Source organism: Mixophyes fleayi, chromosome 4, assembly GCF_038048845.1.
Source record: "Mixophyes fleayi isolate aMixFle1 chromosome 4, aMixFle1.hap1, whole genome shotgun sequence".
Lineage (NCBI taxonomy): Eukaryota > Metazoa > Chordata > Amphibia > Anura > Limnodynastidae > Mixophyes > Mixophyes fleayi.
This window is the reverse complement of record NC_134405.1, coordinates 44,173,996-44,193,683: the sequence shown is the minus strand read 5'-3', so window position 1 is coordinate 44,193,683 and position 19,688 is coordinate 44,173,996. Positions and strand designations below refer to the sequence as shown.

Sequence of the window (19,688 nt, the reverse complement as noted above, 5' to 3'; positions counted from 1 at the left end):
GAAGAAGCATACATTTAAATTGTTTAAGTCAAAGGGTCTGATGAGTCCTTCCATAGGTACAAGGAATATAAAAACATTCCAAAAAGAACGTTAGATTGGGGTTTCATTTTCTAATTTAGCCAAAGTTGCAAAAGAAAGACAAACCCCAAAAAGTTTTAAGTATATAAATGACAAAAGGATATAAAAAAAAAATAATAAAAAAAAATTATAATATAGGACCCCTAAGAAGTGAGATGGGTGAATTGATAAATGATAAAGGAAAAAGCAAGAGGTATTAAACACTTTCTTTTCTTCAGTATTTACTAGAGAGTAACAAATGGTAGGAGTAATTCATAAAACCACAAGTGAAACCCTATCATTAAATACTTGGCTGACAAAGGAAGAAATGTGGCATACACCCAAGGATTCTCATGGAGCTAAACTCAGACATAGCTAGACCGCTATTCTTAATTTTCATAGATTCCATCTCATCAGGCTCAGTACAAAGGCATTGGCAAATAGCAGATGTGGTGTTTAATTCCCTGGTTGTGATCTTGTCCCCTTTTTATAGACCTATAAGCCTGACATCAATAGCGGGGAAACTACTGGAAGCTATATTAAGGGATAGTATTCAGGATTACTTGGTGCCAAATAAAATTATTAGTGGGAATCAGCATGGATTTGTGAGGAATAGGTTATGTCAAACTAATCTAATTAATTTCTACAAGAAAGCTAGTGGGAACTTAGACCAGAGCTCAGCAAATGTGGTCTACTTAGATTTTGCAAAGGCCTTTAATACAGTGCCACACAAGAGGTTGGTTTACAAAATAAGGGAACTGAGTCTAGGAAACATTTGTACTTTGATCGTAAACTGGCTAAAGACTAGGGAACAGAGTTTATATTATTAATGACCTTGGTGATGGTTTAGAGAGTAAAGTTTCCATTTTTTGCAGAGGACACTAAACTCTGTAAGGTAATAAAATCAGAGCAAGATGTAGCTTCTCTACAGAGGGACTTAAGTAAATGAGAGGATCGGGCAGCCAAATGGAATATGAGGTTTAACATAGATCAATGTAAGGTTATGCATTTAGGGATCAAAAACAAGCAATCTATAAATTAAATGGGATTACTTTAGGGTGATCTCTAATGGAAAACAATTTGGGAGTGCTCGTAGACAGCAGACTTAGGAATAGTGCTCAATGTCAAGCAGCATCTGCAAGAGCAAATAAAGTATTGGCATGCATAAAAAGGGACATAGTGTAACTTTGCCACTGTATAAATCCATTACTGGCTTCTCTTGCATCTAAGACCTCATCTTGAATATGCAGTACAGTTCTGTCCACAAAAAAAAATTGGAACTAGAAAGGGTTCAGAGAAAATTGATAAAGGTTATGGAGTCATTAAGTTATGGGGAAAGGTTAGGCAGTTTAGACGCCTCTTTTCTAAAGTAAATATGCCTAAAGAGGAGATATGATTGCTATGTATAAATACATTAAGGGTCAATACAGAGAACTGTCATGGGAACTTTTTACCCAAAGGACTATACACAGGACACACAGTCACCCCCTAAGGTTAGACGAGAGTAAGTTTCACAACCAGTCAAGGAAGGTGTTCTTTACAGTAAGTGCAGTCGAGATATTGAATCCACTGCCAGGAAAGGTTGTGATGGCAGATTCAATTGATATGTTGAAAAAAGGGTTAGCCAATTTTTTTTTGTGGAAACGTGTATCCAGGGATACAACCATTAAAAAAAAAAAAAAAAAAAAAAAGATAGTAGGGGATATAGGAAGAAATAAATATAGGACTGCAATATTGGGTCTGGAGAGCTTTTTTAGATTGCAATAGATTGATCCAGATTCAGCAACCGCCAATTTCAAATAGAAGGATCGCAGGAGATCCAAAATAGGTTGAACTTGATGGACTGGTGTCTTTTTTTCAACCTCATCAACTATGTTACTCTGTATATTAGCTATAGGACAAGATGAAGTGGTAGACTAATGTACAGCAATGCATGCATCTCCAGCAGGCGAGTGACTCCTGCAACAATGCAGCACAATAAAGTCCATGCACATCACCTTTCATAAAGTAAATTTTACTTTTATAACTCATTGCAAGTTTCCAGCAGGGAGAACAAGTCATACACAAATGGACTAAATGGTCCATTACATGGCACCGATAAAGGAAAGCAATCATAGCACATCATGGATAGCGAGTCCTCCTCAAAATGCTCAGATTATAGTATAATAATGGACTGGGATTATAACCACAAAATACGACAATCCCCTTGGTGTAATGCTACAATAAAAAAATAATAATAATTATTAACCCTATGTGCAGCTGCGACTGGTAATACACAGCAAGTACATAAGAGAAAGCATTCAAGCGGAATATAAAAAAATATGTACGTGATGTATGTGGAGAGCCAGATTTAAGGCTTGTGACTTGATCCTGCAAGACGTAGGCCTAGACTGTCCCAAGCAAACATACATTGTTAAAGCCTGTGGTCTAGGAAACATTTAAATGTTCCCTTTATATATGAAACACAACCACCTACACTGTGGATGGCAGCCATTTTGTGGTCCAAGACAATGAAAACGCAGCCCATCAATTCACTGGAAACCGATGACATCACCAGGGCATCCCTTACAGGGCTGAAAGGAGCTCATAAGTTCTGGTAAATAGACTTCTAAAAATAACTACTATTATATAGCTCTACTAGGTGTAGCTAATAAGTCTAAGAACATTGAAGTGAAGAAAAAAAAAAAAAGTGAATAGATCTAGAGGACACTTATGAGTGAATAAGACAGTTTTTTTTTTATAAATAGTTTTACTTTTGTTATGCAAAAAAAAAATAAAAGATATCCAGCAGTCGAATCTAGTTACAAAAGTCAGAAATACAAAAATATCATTATAGCTGACCAAACGGATTTCTCTATAAGCAGGAAATACACAGCAAGAATCCTACAGAACTGTGATAATCCGACTCTGGGGAACAGACTATTTGCAGTTCACTAACTGTCACTGTAAAAAGCAAACAATCTTTATACGCATTAGCGCACCTCAGGCCATTTATCCAACGCTCTGCTGGAGGTTCTGCAAAGAACATATCTCTTGCCACTTACAAGCACAACAATCCTAAAAGCAAGCAGCTCATGATTTTAAAATAAAAATGCAGAATAGCATTTAATAAAAAGGATACCAGTAAACACACAATTTGAGGCTTTAAAGCCGTTGCACAATTGAGGTATAGTCAAAAACAGTTTTCAAACCCTCCACCATTTACTCCCAAAAAACCTAAAGTGTCAGGTCTGGACCTTTAAAGTGCACCTGTCATTTGAAATATGGGATTTCAATGATATCAAGTGTAAAATGTACGTAGGTGCATATTGCAAAAATGAAGGTGAGACTAGGGTGCTGAAATAGCTCCAATACAGAGAAGGTGCCCTAGGGGCAGGTTGATGTTTGTAGTAAGTGAGGCACACACTTATTTGGCTCAGGAAAGCAACATTTAAAAAACACCAGCACAGCATTACAAAAAAAAAAAAAAAAAAAAAAAAAAAAAAAAAAAAAAAAAGGACAAAAATAAAATGTTGAGCAGCGGAAGCCGTGCTTAGAGGCAGGAAAATTAAAAACAGACGTTAAATAATACTCAGATTCAAAGTAAATGAGGCATTTAACTATACAATACATTTAAAAAAAACTTTAAATAAAAGCAAAGGCAAACTTTAAAATATGCTTCAGGTGCAGTAGAAACCTTCTGTCCTTCTACACAATATTCTCTGAAAGGGATCCCCCCCCCCCCCCCATTTGTCAACTCCTAAACTCTGATGGCGGCAGCATTCACAGTTTAGGGGGTTAATCTGTTCAATCAGGAGATAAAGTATACATAAGAGATCCTTAAGATAATGTGACAAACACCCAGACTTGTGTGGCGTCTGGTAGGAAGCAGTCAGGGGCAGACATTCGGTAGGAAGCAGTCAGGGGCAGACATTCTTTACACGCTAAAATATCCGCTTGCGTTTCATGTAAGAGTCCGCGTAGTGTCCGCCGAGGCCTTGAGAGTGCTGTCCGATGTAGCCTCCTTCAGGACTAGGCTCTGGTGATGGGATTAAGTGTGAAAAGCCTCGTTTTTGAGCTCCAACGGGCGTCTAACAGAAGAGGGGGGAAAATAAATTACTTGGCACTGGGCCCTAGATACAAACATGACCTATACACCCTCCTCAATACACAAGCTTTTTAAAATACCTATAGCAATGACCTCCTTAAAAAGTGGTACTTTAAAAACTGTACATCCTGGCTATAGGACCAAGTTAAGTATGGGTAATAAATATGACAGTTGACCACACAAGATCTGCACAAAATATACAGTTTACCCACAAATCTATGTTTCTTAAATAACTTTTATAGAATTTAAATTCAGAGACTATTTAAGCACAAAGGGATGTACTTCCTTTTTCATGTAAACTCCTTCATAAAGCAGATATTAGCAAAAATCCTGCTGGGAAGCAAGAGAGAGGTAACTCTTACCTTACACGAGTTTCCAGATTGTAGGCTTTGATCCTCATAGTCCAAAATAACTCCCCCAGGACTGGTTGGCGGCATGCCCACTGCCTGCAAAAGAAGTTACATTGTTTCTATTAGCCAGCCATAATGCAGTTGCCACACTTTTCTAAAAAACCTACAGTAGGAAGGAAATTCATTTTAGTTTTAGTCTACCCCACACAGGCTTTAAATAGGTTCTCGATTTATTTTTTTTTCTATGTTCCCCAACCACCCACAAGGTAAAAATCGGATTTTATACTCAAGTTAAATCCTTTTCTCAGAGTCCATTGGGGCTCTTTAGATACCTTGGTGTATAGAACCTCAGCCAAGAGTGCAGCCACTACAAGAAAAGTAACAACTCCCCCTCTACCAGAAAGGAATTTGTTTTTCTTCCTTCTCACGGTCCTGTGTGGTTTGGCTAGTAAAATAAAGTCATCTCCTCTTTTGTGTCATGTTGTGGTTGTAGAACTAGAGCATAAATAGGTGGGTGCCTTTCAACGGACTGAGAAAATGGGATTTTTACACTTTCAGTAAGTCTTTTAGTCTAAAGCTAGCATTCATGAATGCACATACCAAAGATTTAAAACATGGCTGAGCAGCTGTCTCAGGATGCCACCTGCTCTTCTGTCTGCATGTTTGACAAGACTCCAATCGGGTAGAATGTGCAGTTACATTGGAGCAGGGCAGCCTGTTCCTGAAAAATGTAAGTCTGTCGAATTACTGAAGACAACCATCAATGGTTTGCTGGGAGACTATCCAACTGCTCTTGTGGACATCGTAAAGGATCAAGATATCCTGCACACATCACAGATCCACCGAATATGGTCAGGGCTTTGAGGATCTATATTCAAACAATGAAGAGATCCCATTTCTAGAACCAAACAATGGTCTAAGGCTGGGATCACGAGATCTTCATTTAGGTGGAACTTTTGGCTGAAATTAAGGTTTAATCCAAAATGGTTTATCTTCATGAAAGATATACAGAGATGTACAGGATAGAGCTCCAAGTGCAGAAATTTGCCAGCTGTAGAAATAGAAAAGTATTCTTACAAGTAAGGAATTGCAACTTCACTGAATCCAAAAGCAGGATGCTGTCTATACCAGGTTGAGATCCCAATGAGCTATTGGGGAATGTATGGAAGCTGCACATGCATCATGCCCTATAAGAAAGCTTTCATATTGGGCAAAAAGTATTCTTTGAAAGAAAACAAGAGGGCTGGGGCCTGATCCTTTAGGGAGTCTCCAGCATACACAGCAGTAGGTGGGACAATTTAAAGGAATATATAGAAAACCCCTTTTCAAAGCTGCATGCAACCTGAAACTTCCATATTAGATCACTCTACAAAGTAAGTCTTCCAACTGAGTTCAAGGGGGGAGGCCCCAATTCAGACATTTCACCTTCCTCTTAAACGAGTTGTCAGGAACTTTGGTGTCCTGAAGGTTTGGTACTTGGACATGGCCCATACTAAAATCAAAGCCCTGTCCTCCTATTTGTTGAGGAAGATTCCTCTAGTAGGAGACCTTAGAGTCAGAATGCTCCAATACTTAGTCATCCTTCTGGGAGGAACAGCCAAACAGATTTGCCCTTAGTTAGTGAAGACCCACACAGTTGTCCAGGTTTGGGAATTCCCTTCTATCCTGTCATTTGCTCTCTAGAAAGGACCACGTGGTCCAGCTGTTCTGGAGGGGTGGGTGGGTGACAGATACTTTTTAAGAATGGAGCTGGGCCAGCAGACCTTGATCTTCAAGTTCAAAAGGTCAGGGACAAAGTGGACGACAGAATCCATTGCAGGAAAGCAGTCAACGGATCTAACAGAGGTTGCCGAATTCTGTAGGGCCCCATCCTCGTCTTTCTAGTGTCCCCTGCTTGACTCAAGGCTGGGTCTTCAACTTTCCTCTAATGGTCTCTGACCAACATGGACCGGATAAGTGCTCGCTTTACAGGAAGTAAAAGAGTGGAATTAGGTTGTGTCAGAGACTGCATCCTATTAGCACTGGAGGTGCACAGACAAAACAGTCATTATCCCAGCACTCCTGCCACAAGCCATGTGTAGGACTCAATTAGATCTGCACCATCAATTGCAGGTATCGAGGGAATACTTCCACAAGCCCCTCATACTCACTACACCAAAAACTCCCATACCATGCTCTAGAGCAGACCTGGCCAACAGAGATGAATCCGGCTTGTGTTGTGAAACTACAAGTTCCAGTATACCTTGCCAACTATTGCCTGGCCATCTGCTGGCAGAGCATGCTGGGGCTTGTAGTTTTCCCCAACATCTAGAGAGCCACAGGTTGGCCAGGCCTGCTCTACACTACAGATGAGGGTGTCTCAAACAGTACACAATTACAAATAGAAAGAAAAAAATATATAAATTAAAATCTAGAACAAAATTAAATCTAGAACAAAATTAAATCTAGAACAAAATGCACTGTGTCCAGCTTCAACGCAGGGCACTGGAAGAGGAACAGAGGAGTCCGCTTTTCCAGTGCTCTGCCTCCTATTGGTTAAACAACCTCCTGTATGTCACTGTGCTGCTGAAAGAGGAAGATACAATTGAGTTAGTCCAGTGAGGATTTGCATCATAGATAACCAATAAGAGGTTCTCACTTTATTCAGGTGGGTCTGCTGAAGTCCAGGCTGCCAGCTGTTGGTAAAGTAGGAGGAAGGTGATCCAGCAGAGTATGGAGGCAGAGGGGCTGGCATACTACTACTTCTCTCCCGGTATCTGGATGGTGGAGAGACCTGGGGAGGACATTCCTATGTAAGATTTACACAATATAGCTTTTCCTTATTTTAGGCTATGAAGAGGTTTTACATATGTCATCTATACTGAACACATTTAAATGTCAACCCATGCTTGTCGATATGGCGCTAGATGCGTTCACCACACCAATGTATAAACGCACTTCAGTCTACTACACAGTGGAAGCAACAAAGAAACAAAACCGCAGACAGAGAAACATCACTGGTTCTTATTTATGAGCATATAGCCGGTTCATTCACTAAGGCCCCATAACGGCTGCATCCACTGTGTGTAGGACAGAGGTATACCTTAATGGTGGCATGGGTGATTGAGAAGACTAGAAGCTGTTCTGCTGTCTAATGACAGTCTGATCTGGTGAGCTGTACATCTTTATTCAGAGTGTTAAGGAACGTTTCATACAGAGTGAACTGAGCTTAGGATATATTATAACCCTCTCTTAAATGTGCGAAAAGGGCCTATAGTGTGTGATATGGTAAGGTCTACTAAGCTTTACCTGGTGTTTACATAGACATATTTTAAACATACTATTACGTACATACGCAATAGAGGGAGACCATTAAAGGAAATTGGTACACATTAAGCAGTAAGCCAATTTACAGAAATAATCTACCATGTCACACATGAACTAAACCACAACAGTCAATAGACTAAAAGAATTGTAACATCCAGTGGTAGGTACAGCCATTTACCTTATTCCTGGTCTCATAGGCACTCAAGCTTGGCACAATACGGTCTCTGCTTTGGGAAAAGCCACGATGGGGCAGCTCCTGGTAGAAGAAAACAAAACCACCACATCTTATACTTCCATAGCAGAATGCAGATAATTCCACTAAAGGCTGAAAGGGAGACTTAGAAGCACACTTAACTAATATTCACACAATATGGTAGGTATCTCAACATCTTGCACGTGTCTAGTGCTGCTAATCACGTTCCTGCCAGTGTATGGCCCGCAAACACCATGCTGCCTAAAAGCTTCCAGGTCTGCAGGCGCAAACAGTCATGCGGCGGTCGGTCGCACTCCCGATGCCCATGCTGATCTGGGCTTTCCATTCAAGAACCAACCGAGGAGCAGCAGGTGAGTGCAAGATGTCAGAGGGAACAGGATTTTACATTTTGAGTGGAATTAGCCTTTAAATAGCCAAAAGTGTGTATACTTGCCACATGCTGGTCTCTTGTGAGCAAAGCAGCATATAAAAGCACCATGTACGATGGTCCACTCACCGTTGAGAAATCAAAGGGATAGCCTTCAGTGGGTGTCGGCATTGAGTTTTGCAAAGAGGCGAGAGGAACCCGGCTTCCTGATACCTTGTGCTTGTAAGGCACCTGCTTATTGGTTGTAGCTAGAGGAGGTAAAACACAGGGGTCAAATAATGAAGTTTTTTTTTTTTTTTATAGACAATACAGTGCTGCTCTCCCAGCCACGTGCTTACACATTGATCCTGTGCTGGGGATTTGGCCATGGAAGTTCATGAAAGGACCAGAATGAATGTTCAGATCCCTGGGGGGCTCGCCGAGGAGGGACATCTGTAATAAAATGGCACAGTTTTAATTGTCTTGGAGTAACGATGACAAGTACAATATGTAGAATCATGTTGCGCAGATGCAAAATGATCCAGCCTACAGCTCTCATAGCACCATGTTAAGGTTCAAAGTCTTGGCTTTTGTTTTGCTGCTCCTTTTTTAACACTGATTCAGAGAAACAAATGATTTTTGGACTTAGTCATCATCATCATGATTTATTTATATAGCGTCAGCAAATTCCGTAGCGCTTTACAATTGGGAACAAACATTGATAAGACAATACATACAGAGGTAAGAATACAGTAAATCCATTTCTCCAATTCCATTTGGGGGGCACTGCTATCTTAGGGTATAAAGGGCTTATTTGGAGGTGCCACTTAATTTAAATATGCCTAAAGTTTTGAAACCCCTTCTTTACCCATGTCTCCAACAGACAATCAGTATCTAACAGAGAAGCATAGGATCTGAATAAAAGAATAACCACTCCTTAATTGAACACAAACACTCCAACCTTACCAGAACAAATGATGCGTAAAAAAAAAAAAAAAGTTAGTGTCCCCAGAACGGAAACAGAAGATTTTTGGTACCTGTGGTAAATATTCTTTCTTCCTGGTTGGGGAGACACTGCCACCTAGGGAAGGCAAACACATTGTCCATACTTTTTACAGGATATTTGTTTCAGAGGACTTGGTGGCTGCCCATCACACAGCTGAGGCATCATCTCACACGACCCAGGAATCACTTGCCAGTCTAGTACAGTGGACAGTGATACATCAGTACAGGAAAATCCACTTCCTGAGCATAAGCCTGGGGAACCACAGCCTTAACCCATCTAGTAATGGTCTGTTTTGTCACTGACAGAAGAGTCAGAGTCGTAAAGGATTACAAGGTTATCAACCTCATCCATCTCTATAGATCATTTGTCCAATACTGAGTTTTGAAGATCTAACAAATTGGGTGAATCTACATCCTTCAAGGACATATTCAATCCTATATTAGGGATAAGCATATTCTGGTTCAAGTGAAACGGACACCACTTTGAGCTGAAATGATGGTTTGGTATGCAGGACAGTCTTTCCTTGCAGAGGAAATATCTGGAAAGAATACACAGTCTTCCACGCAATTAGTTTAAGATCCAGACTCCAAAGGCTCAAGGTGCCGAGTCTGCAAGGCCAAGAGAACCAAATTAAATGTCCAAGGAACAGAAGACAGCTGTACATGCAAAACAGAGTAGGAACATCCAGAACGCTTTCAGATACCTGGTTTGTAAGGGACCCCTAACAGTGCATGTTTTCTACATCTCCTTGCTGGAGTACAGCTGTACTCATTACTAGCTGACCCATTGTGACAGATCCATAGATTGTACTAATAGTTCACTTGTCACCTGGAGAGAGACTGATCTGTCCAAGGTAACAGCTTGATGAATTTAGTCACCAAGATTAGACTAAACCTGGGCCATTTTGCTAGAATTTTGTTCTGATAGTCACCTGCATGAGGCATGTGAAGTGCACTTCAATGAAAGGGATCCCCACTTCACCATGTGCTTCATGCACAAGAGAATTAATACCCACACGCGTGATAAGAGATATCCCCCACTTCTGCAAGTAAAGATTCTCTCAAGTCAGTAAAATACCCTCTGAAGTTTGGCGTCAGAGAGGGGATCCAAAAAAAATAAGTAAAATAAAACACTGCCTGGGACAAAGCTCGACTGCCAGTTATTATAGGGCTCCACTGTTTGACCAGTTATCCATAATTGGGTCAGAAGGGGAAGGGGGATCCAAATGGGGATCTGATCCACTGGTCCCAAAAGAGCAAGAGGCAGGATCCCCCTTGGACACTGCTGGGAGAGGAAGCACCCAGTCATGTGACCTGTTTATCACATGGCTTGGAGACTGGTCATTTGCTTACTTTTCTGATGGTCTCTGAGGGGCAAAGGACTGCTGCCTTGTAGAGGATCCTCTAACCCTGCCGGAAATCAGGAGAGCTCTCAGATCCCTTGGGTTTGTGAGCATTCGGTGGAAGAAAAGAACTTGGGCTTCTTGTGGCCTGAGAAATAATTTTGCCTAACAATGCCTTTTCCCTCCAAGGGGAGATACTCAAGAGCACTCTTAAAATCTCCATCAGCTTCCCAGTACCTGAGCCAAAGTGTATGGCTGGCAGCAACTATTAGGGACTGGATTGTACCAAACCAACATTTACGGTTGTGTCGTCCAAGCATTTAGAGGATCATCACCATTGTCAGCAGCTCTGACCTTTGAGCATATTACAGAGGGCTTGCAGTCAAGTAGATAAAACATTTATGGCTTAATTTACACAAGCCCAAGCTGCTGCAAAAAAAAAAAAAAAAAAAAAAAAAAAAAAAGTTTTAAAAAAAGGTCACATTTCCTATCCTTGCAGTCTTTCAACGAAGACACGTTCGGAATTGTGGTCGATTTTGAAGAGTGAGCAATAGTTGCATCCACCCTTGGAGGGAACTCCAATTTTTCAGTTTCCTCAAGGAAATGTACCAGAACCTGATATTTTCTGTCAAGTTTAAGCCAGACCTCATGCAAAAAAATAAAAATAAAGTATCATTCTCTCTTGGGTTAACCTTACTCCTACCCTCCTGTGAAGAAAACAGATTCAGAATCCTCATAGAACTGAATTTGGTTAGCACGCTGGCATTTACAACACTTCTGAACAGAAGTGTCTAGTAATCTCTCCAGCAAGAAACTCAGGCAAGTCACTGAACCCTTCCACCAAGCTTCTAAGGTGTGTGACAATGGAGGGACAGCTGTAGAACAGTCTAAGAAGGAGAAAGTGAATCTAGGGAAATTAAAACAACAGTGTAATGAATGGTTGTATATGAACACAGAGAAAGTAAAAATGCTCAAAGAAATAAGTAAAGGTGGAACTATAGTGCCCCAAACTTATACAGAAAGATACAGGTACCCGCAGCACTCCCAAGAGAACACAGGAGCATCCATACAGTTTGTGCAGCGAAGCTGAACATTCCAGTGGGCTTTCCTATGTGAGGTATTGTACATCAAGTAGAAGGTACCAATTGCTGAATATATGTCCTAGCCCATGGACACTGCATGCTCTCTACCCAAGGTAGCAGGGTCCCCCAAAATGGAAGAGATAATCGTCTAGTAATCACAAGACAAAGGGAAGGTGCAACTTGTCAGCATCACAAATGTATAAACCACTGTGTCAGGAAGCAGAGTACATACCCCCAGCTCTGCAGTCTTCGGTAGCCCACCAAGCATTGAGCCTAACACAGGAGTTGGAGGGGGGCTGTCCCAGTCAGGTGCCTGTGGTCCTAGAAATGGCTGCAGTGGAGGAGTAGCCAAATCAGAAGGAATACCCCCTACAGAAGAGAAAAGGAAAAGGGTTAAACAGCTGTTATACTTCACAAGACAGGGATGGGGGGCTTAATACAAGCCTAGTGCGAGAAGGCAGGAAGTGGCCATAGGACATTAAAACGCCAAGCAGTAATAAATATGCCTGTATGTAGTACCTATGGAGGAGCCATCTCATAACAGCAGGGCCTATACCTACAATGCTCCCAGAAGTTATACATCACTACTATTTTATCCAAGTTTTGCAATTACAACTCTACATAGACAGTACAGAATTTTCCACATGGGAGAAGTGAAGCAACGATAGTTACCAATTCCTAGATCCGGCAGTAGAGGTTTCCCTGGAGGAGGTGTAAGCTGGGGTGAAAGACCCAGAGCTCCATACAAAGCAGTAAGGGGAGAGTCACCCAAAATTCCAGGTTTCTACAAAACATTGTATTCATTTTTATTTCTATGATCAAAGTAAAAATGTCACTTCATGTTTAAAGGTTTTTATTTATATTATTTTAGAGTCTATTTCTAGCAAGAGTTCATCACACTCTTGTATGCAACATTCAACTATTTCAATACAAGTCAGTGTAACAGACAACTGGTTAGTTGACTACATTCCACCCAACTTAGGATTTTAAAGCCGACACTAAAATTTGCATCAAGGGAATGGTAAGCTTGTGAAAAACTACATAAACCAATAAATATAATATATATATATATAGTCTGAACTTATCAGGAAGGCTGTGCCACAGGGAGGTCAGAAATGGAGAAGCAGAGGGTGCATTTTAAAACGACTGTCCTTCGTGTACAGACCGACTACTTCTGCTCCGAGCAGATTCAAAGACAAGTCTATGTACATAGTTAACAACAACAACACAAGAACCTCTAAAAACATACCTGTGTGGGAGTATGTGCCTGCAGTACCAGCTGCAGGAGGGCTGTAGAGAGGGCAGGGTTAGCTAGAAGAGAAACTGCGGGGGCTGCTCCCAGGAGTCCTGGAAAATAAGACATTGTTTAAAAGGGACAAAGACACCACAATATTGATAGTCACAACGTCATTTTGGCTGCACACCAGCCACTCATTGGGGAGTACCAAGCTCAATCACGATTAGGAAGCCAGCAATAAAACAGGAAGAGGAGTGTTGCCATTGTTCCATGCACTAGTCACCCCCCCCAACACCATCTCAAAATACTCCCGTTTAAAAGAGGGTTAGAGATGCCGACCAAGCAGTACATAGACGGGGAGAGTCTGGGAAAACAAATAAACCACCCCTAAAGGGGTAGGACACAAACTAGAGCTCTAACCAAAAGCCAGCTGTGGATGTTTGAAAAGGGGGAGGGGGGGGGGGGGGGGGGAGGAGATATTCAGCATCAGTAGGTTATCCAATTAGCTTGCAGCCAATCTCTTTAGAAGTCCATGGACCACATTCATTGATAGACAACAGTGGCCTTCAAAAAAGATCACCATGCCTGTTGGGTAGTAAAGACCGTAGAAGCCACAAAGATACTGACCTTGCTTGTTTCCAGCTTGCCCGTGAAGTAAAGGGTTTAGCAGAAGCTGTAGTGTGGCCGAAGATCCCAGGCTGTTCAGGATCTGAAGCATGTTCGGCTCTGGCAGAAGACCATTCCCACGATTTAAAGCCTTTCAAAAAGGAACAATAAAGTCATTAACAAGCACAGACCATGAGATCAAGTCAAGAGTAGATAAATGCCATCTCCACGAACCTAACTGGTTCTCTGGAAGTGGTTATATGAAATATACATCCAACATGACCACTACCAACACAATCTGCCAAAGTTGGTCTAATACTAGTCTAACAGAGAGGCCTGGCTCATACCAATCTGCCCACACTCACCGTTGCTAGTGCAGCAATCAGTGCAGCCAGCATACTCCTTCCTGGGGGGCCTGGAGCACAGAAAGAAACCCGTACACGACTTCCCGCTGCCATCGAGTTATCCATCTGCTGCTGGACTACTTCTGCCATCACCTCGGAGTCATATTCCACAACTGCAAAACCTTTAAACTGACCATCCTGTCCATAAGCCAGCTGAAAACAAGGATCAGATGGAGACTATCAGAGAAAAGAAGCCGTCTTAAAGCAGCTTTAAAACCACAGATGCTAGCGAAATATTTTTTTTTTTTAATCCATATTAATGGGGATAGTTTTCAAATCCAGATCCAAGACTACTACATTTGGATACAGTTTTAGAAAGGGTGCAAATTACTAATGCAACTATTTAAAAGAGTACCCATCACCTAAACTCAGTAAGTGTAGCATGTTACAGATTCAACCCTCAAGATTTTTTTTATTATTAATATTTTTTATTTTTAAACCCTCAATGCTTGTGCAGCCTTTGCAATTTTGCTCATTGTGAATTATCATTGTGTACCGGGCAAGAGTTTTGCGCTCCTGTGAAACCTTGCAGCAAACTGTAGGAAGTCTGCCAGCATTCAGTACATTGGTTGGAATGGTCACAGGCTCGTCGGAACACAGCAACCACCAGTTTAATATACACCCAAAGCAATTTAGAAGGACATACTAGACAGAGGGGGTAGCAAAGCATTTCTCATGTTATTTTAGTTGCATGCAGTAGTTCGTACTATGGTTTAGCTAATTGACTGCTGCTGAAACTCTCCCACAAGGGGTCTGCTCCAACATTTCCTCAGAGTTCATGAGACAGGCAAACAGGATAGGATAGCTTCAGCAGCAGACATTTTGCCTTTGGACAGAGCATACAGAGATATTCCATACAATCTCTTAAGAGGAGGGAGTATTGCAGAACTAAGTGCTTTGTGCCCCAAGAAGAACAAATCTAAAACAACCTTTGAAACAGATTGGTAAAGTGTAGGATCCCACTCCATGTATACGGAGAAGGAAAGGAAAAAAAAAAAAAAAAAAAAAAGGGAGGGGGGGGTTTGAAGATCAGCAATACAAATAAACAGTGAATTATTACAGACCCATTTTAAGTCATATTAAAGGCAGGCACGTACAAAACCGCAAAGTATCTGTTGGAACGCAACTAAATTAAGGCCAACATATTCCTGCTCAGTCCAGCCAGATAAATACAATGTAACTACCCAAGCATGCGATCATTGTGGGCACCTGTAGATCAGATTGCTCAGTCCCAGTGCAAGACAGGATGTGTGCTGCTTTAGTGTGCAAGCTTGGTAATAACACGTTCTATACAGGTAACAATGTGTCTTTGGACCCAAGACAGGAGTTTCAGTGGCTGAGAGTCAAGGATCTACCACTGCCAGCTACGAGCCATGTGGGGGGCTCTGGGGTCCAGCACTACTACAGTTTAAAGTTTAAGACACTCCATTGCTCAGCCACGAATAATCAATATGGGGGACATGAAGGCATTATAGTATTAGCTGTTGTCCTTTAAAGCAACAACTGAGTTAATAGTAACAGATGCCAGGGGGAGGGGGGGGGGGGGGATTATATTACCTATAGGCTGTGAGACTGTTCTTTTAAAGTAAAGTTTACTGCCTATAAGGGCTCAGACAAAGCTTTGCCATTTACAAAATAACTAGGCAACCTGTGGCTCTCCAGTGTTTGTGGAACTGCAAACCCCAGAATACCCTACATGTTGGGCCTTTTAGTTCTACAACAGCTGAAAAAGTAATAGTCTTCCTATTTCTGATGTAAAGGGCCAGAGTTGCACCAGCAACAACCAAAGATATCACAAAGGGTTTGGAATAGGGGGTGGGTGACTGACACTACAGCAGCTGTCATCTGTTGAAAATAATCCACCAACCTGACAGAACAAGGGGGCGCAGACTCTGGAAAAGGCTTCCCTCAGCTCCAGGACATCACATTCCTGCAGACGCTCCACACACAGGCAGTGGGAGTGAAGCAGTTCATAGCTGAACTGGCTGACATCTGACCAGTGAACGTACAGCGTGCGAGAGCCCAGCTGCCGGCCCAGGAGGTCTGACTTAGCCCGGGACGCAGAGTCTTTCTTCATATATTCCACAAAGCCATAACCTTTGGGTTGCCCAGTAACTCCACTGTATACCAGGAAGCATCGCTCGAGATTACCAAATGGGCGAACTAGGTCCTCAAATTGTTGCTGGGTGTAGCCGGGCGGCAGGTTAGCAATACAGAGGAGAGCATCAGTGGGCTGGAGCTGCACTGAGATCTCACGATCGCGAAGGCACGTATGGTGAAAGCGGTGGATAGCCGATTCCGCCTGTTCTCCGTTCAGTAGGGTAACAAAGGCTAGAAGGGAGATAGTAGCTGAACTTTAGTAAGCAGGTCTCATATCATTACTAAACAGTAACAACTCATGTATATGCGTTGGACATAGCTTTCAATGTGCCCCAATATCAGTGTCCGTTTCATAATCCAGAAGCCATTGCCAATATAATAGGAGCCCATTTTTTCTTGGTTGAAAACACCATCACAATCCAACAAGACTGGGGAGAGAAAGACTAGACAGGAAGTGAAAATAAAGAGAACACAATTACTTACCTGTTCCTTTGTATTTATCGACAAAACAGTATTTCAGCTCATAGTCTCCCAAAAGGTCATGAACTTCCTAAAGAGATGGAGGAAACAAAATTATAAGCAAAACCCTTAATGTTATATGTTTCAACATTGCTATAGAGCATTTAGTCACCCAATACATGTTTTGGTCTTCTGGGTGACCTTTTTGTCTATTTTCTAAAATAAATATATCTATACATTTTATATATTTATTTTTTTGAGGGGTATTCACAAAGGAGAGCTATTCTCCTACATCTACTACATCTCTTGCATACTGGAGCAGTCAAATTCAAGTCAAATTATTTCTGAAATTAGTAATTGAGAGCAACAGAACCTACCGTCAAGTAGGTACAAAAGCCCAATTAACTCTTTCTGAAACCTGTGCCCCACATGTCTTTAGTCAAAGATTGAATAGTAACACTAGACCAATGAATGGGCCTAGATGTCCCCTAACCCAACTGCCAAACCCCACAGCGAGGCTACGCAGACCTATATGTCCATTCAGCCAGCAAAATGAGTTTCTACTTTGACTGCCCACAAGGGACGATGATAATGTCTGGTGGCCTGTATGATCCCATTGCACATTAGGCTTTCACGAGCATCATGCGCTTTATGCTTTGCACAATGCATTATCCAGACAATTGGTACATCAGCAGGGATAATTTAACAAGTCGACCTTGCTGGGTGTTGCATCAGGTCTCTCTATACAAGCCAAGAGTGACCAGAAGATACACTGCAGAAACAATGGTAGAATAATGTGCCAAGTCACAGAGTTTGGACATACTCACAGAAAGAGCAGGAGGTATTAATAGATGTGTGTAAACATTTATGGAAAAGAAATATATTGTGCCGAGTTAACACAAGTATATTATTTGAGGATTTAGCCTTAGCATAGCTGTAGGCTGACACTACAGCCTGTAGGGTTTCTGTTTTGTTTCTGGTTTGCCGAAATACAGCTGGATGGACATAGAATAAAAGCTGTCAATCAGCTTGACCAAGCATAACACTAAGCTCATGTGCAGGATCTTTCTGGAAGAGAGGGATCTATATTAAAACCTTTTGCTGCAGAAGGGAAAAAATGACAGCATAAGTTGTAGTGGCCTCGTAGTCATATACCAGGGTTTGTCTGTCTTTAAGAATGCTTTAATATAGCACTATGTAGAATGGTGCCTGTTTTTCTCAACCCTGCATGACCTCCCTGATAACCAGCCCTGGGTGATGGCATCAAGCATAGGTCTGGGGAGAGGCGACTGGAATTCGCTCAGGATCCCATTGTCAAGAGGCCACTGAAAGGGGCACATGAGTATCATAGGACTAAATGACAAGCACAGGACGCCACACAGTACGGCACAGTGGTAATAGAGGCAGAGGATAGCAAGGGGTCTGTCCCATGCAGATGGCATCACACAAATACAGTAGCTAACCACAATCAGATATATTAAACACTTTATTTAATAGTTCCCAGAATGATTACATTCCAGAGACATGAATAGAACTCATAACAAAATATCATTGTATCCTTATCTGAACACCAATACTAGATTAATCCAGCGCTGTAGACAATCTATCCTGTCCATTTCATCTCTCAGATGTACAAACGTACACTTCCAAGCTATCCCACCTTACACTTGGTAACTGTACATCAGTGAGTTACAACATGATTATTTCTCCCACTGTACTACATTTTGCAAACTTTCATCACAAGAGATCTGCACTCAACAGATGCTAAGTAAAATCCCAGTAGCAAAGGTATATATATATAACTAAACAATGTCAGCAGTATCACACAGCTGGCTGACTAGTCAACAGGCAGGAAGATCACTATACACTAATTATTCTGCTGCCAAGACCAATTTAGCTCCACTATTAACCTGGATAGAGCACAAAGATGTCATTGGAAGACTGACAGTTACATATGAATTGATGGCAGTATCAATAAAGACAATCCTCTCAATAATAGTCTGTTTTTGAAAACAAAATACATTATAACTGTATTGTGATTCAGGCATATTAAGGACACAGTGTTTATGAAGAGGAAGTTTAGCATCCACAGATGGATACAATGTAACAATAAGCAGCTAAGAGCCTGAGGTTACCTGAAAACTCAAATAGTGACAAACCCAGAGGATAAATGCTAAATATTACCAGACACGATCACTCACCTGTTAGTTATTGCTGTAGGATGGAAGATCTACACAAAGATTAATGTAGATCTGTATACCTTGTAGTATAGTGACATGAAACACCTAAATAGAGTGTGTTTGTACAGCCATAATATATACAGTATTAGAAGATCTAGGTAGTTATGTCTCAGGGGGATAAAGTAATATATATATTATATATGTACATCACCTGGTTAGTTATGTCTCAGGGGGATAAAGTAATATATATATTATATATGTACATCACCTGGTTAGTTATGTCTCAGGGGGATAAAGTAATATATATATTATATATGTACATCACCTGGTTAGTTATGTCCCCCGGGAGCCCTTTGATCAGGACCTTCCTCCGGTTCTTCACCTCCCTCCTCATCCTCTCCACCCGGCTCCGGATCTCCCTGGGCTCCAGCCGGGGCAGCCTGTCCTCCTCCACCAGGAACACCTCATCGTCCTCCGCAGCAGCCCCCCAGCAGTCGCCCCCCGGCTGTCCAGCAGAGTTAACGGACACGGCAGCCGCCATCTTGACAGGAGACCTCGTCCACCTGAGAACAACACTGCGGGGATGGCGGTCATTGGTCGAGTTTAAACCGACCGGCAAGCCGTGCGGTGATTGGTCGGTTTGGACGCTGCCCCGCCTCTGTTGCTGTTTCCGTGGTTACAGGGGGTGGGAGGAGGGTTTTACAGTGTGACGTCATGATGCACATGAGAGAATCAGCAGCTCTGTCTGACTGTGCAGACTTCATCTAGTCATATGTCACACTGACCCCCACCCTCTGATATACCCCCACCCTCTGATATACCCCTGAACCTGTGTCACACTGATATATCCCCAACCTCTGTCACACTGACATACCCCCACCCTGTGATATATCCCCACCCTCTGATATACCC

At 41.8% G+C, this 19,688-nt stretch overlaps 1 protein-coding gene across 1 annotated transcript; it reads right to left on the bottom strand.

Annotated features, from left to right (window-relative positions):
* Positions 1-2,786: 2,786 nt before the first annotated feature.
* Positions 2,787-19,382, bottom strand: RAVER1 (ribonucleoprotein, PTB binding 1). Its single transcript, XM_075206838.1, has 14 exons — positions 19,102-19,382; positions 16,621-16,687; positions 15,905-16,368; positions 13,999-14,190; positions 13,655-13,784; positions 13,040-13,137; positions 12,463-12,574; positions 12,023-12,159; positions 8,720-8,813; positions 8,511-8,629; positions 7,979-8,056; positions 7,133-7,267; positions 4,507-4,590; positions 2,787-4,127 (listed from the first exon to the last, which is right to left on the bottom strand). Exons 1-14 carry the CDS (start codon positions 19,315-19,317, stop codon positions 3,981-3,983), a joined length of 2,073 nt encoding a protein of 690 aa, XP_075062939.1. The 5' UTR covers positions 19,318-19,382; the 3' UTR covers positions 2,787-3,980.
* Between the last annotated feature and the right edge of the window lie 306 nt (positions 19,383-19,688).

Coding starts and splice junctions, on each gene's coding strand:
- RAVER1 (XM_075206838.1), bottom strand. CDS start 19,317: ATGGCGGCTGCCGTGTCCGTTAACTCTGCTGGACAGCCGGGGGGCGAC. Junction 16,369..16,620: donor CGATAAATACAAAGGAACAG/GTAAGTAATTGT, acceptor TCTCCCTTCTAG/CCTTTGTTACCCTACTGAAC. Junction 4,128..4,506: donor AATCTGGAAACTCGTGTAAG/GTAAGAGTTACC, acceptor CTCTTCTGTTAG/ACGCCCGTTGGAGCTCAAAA.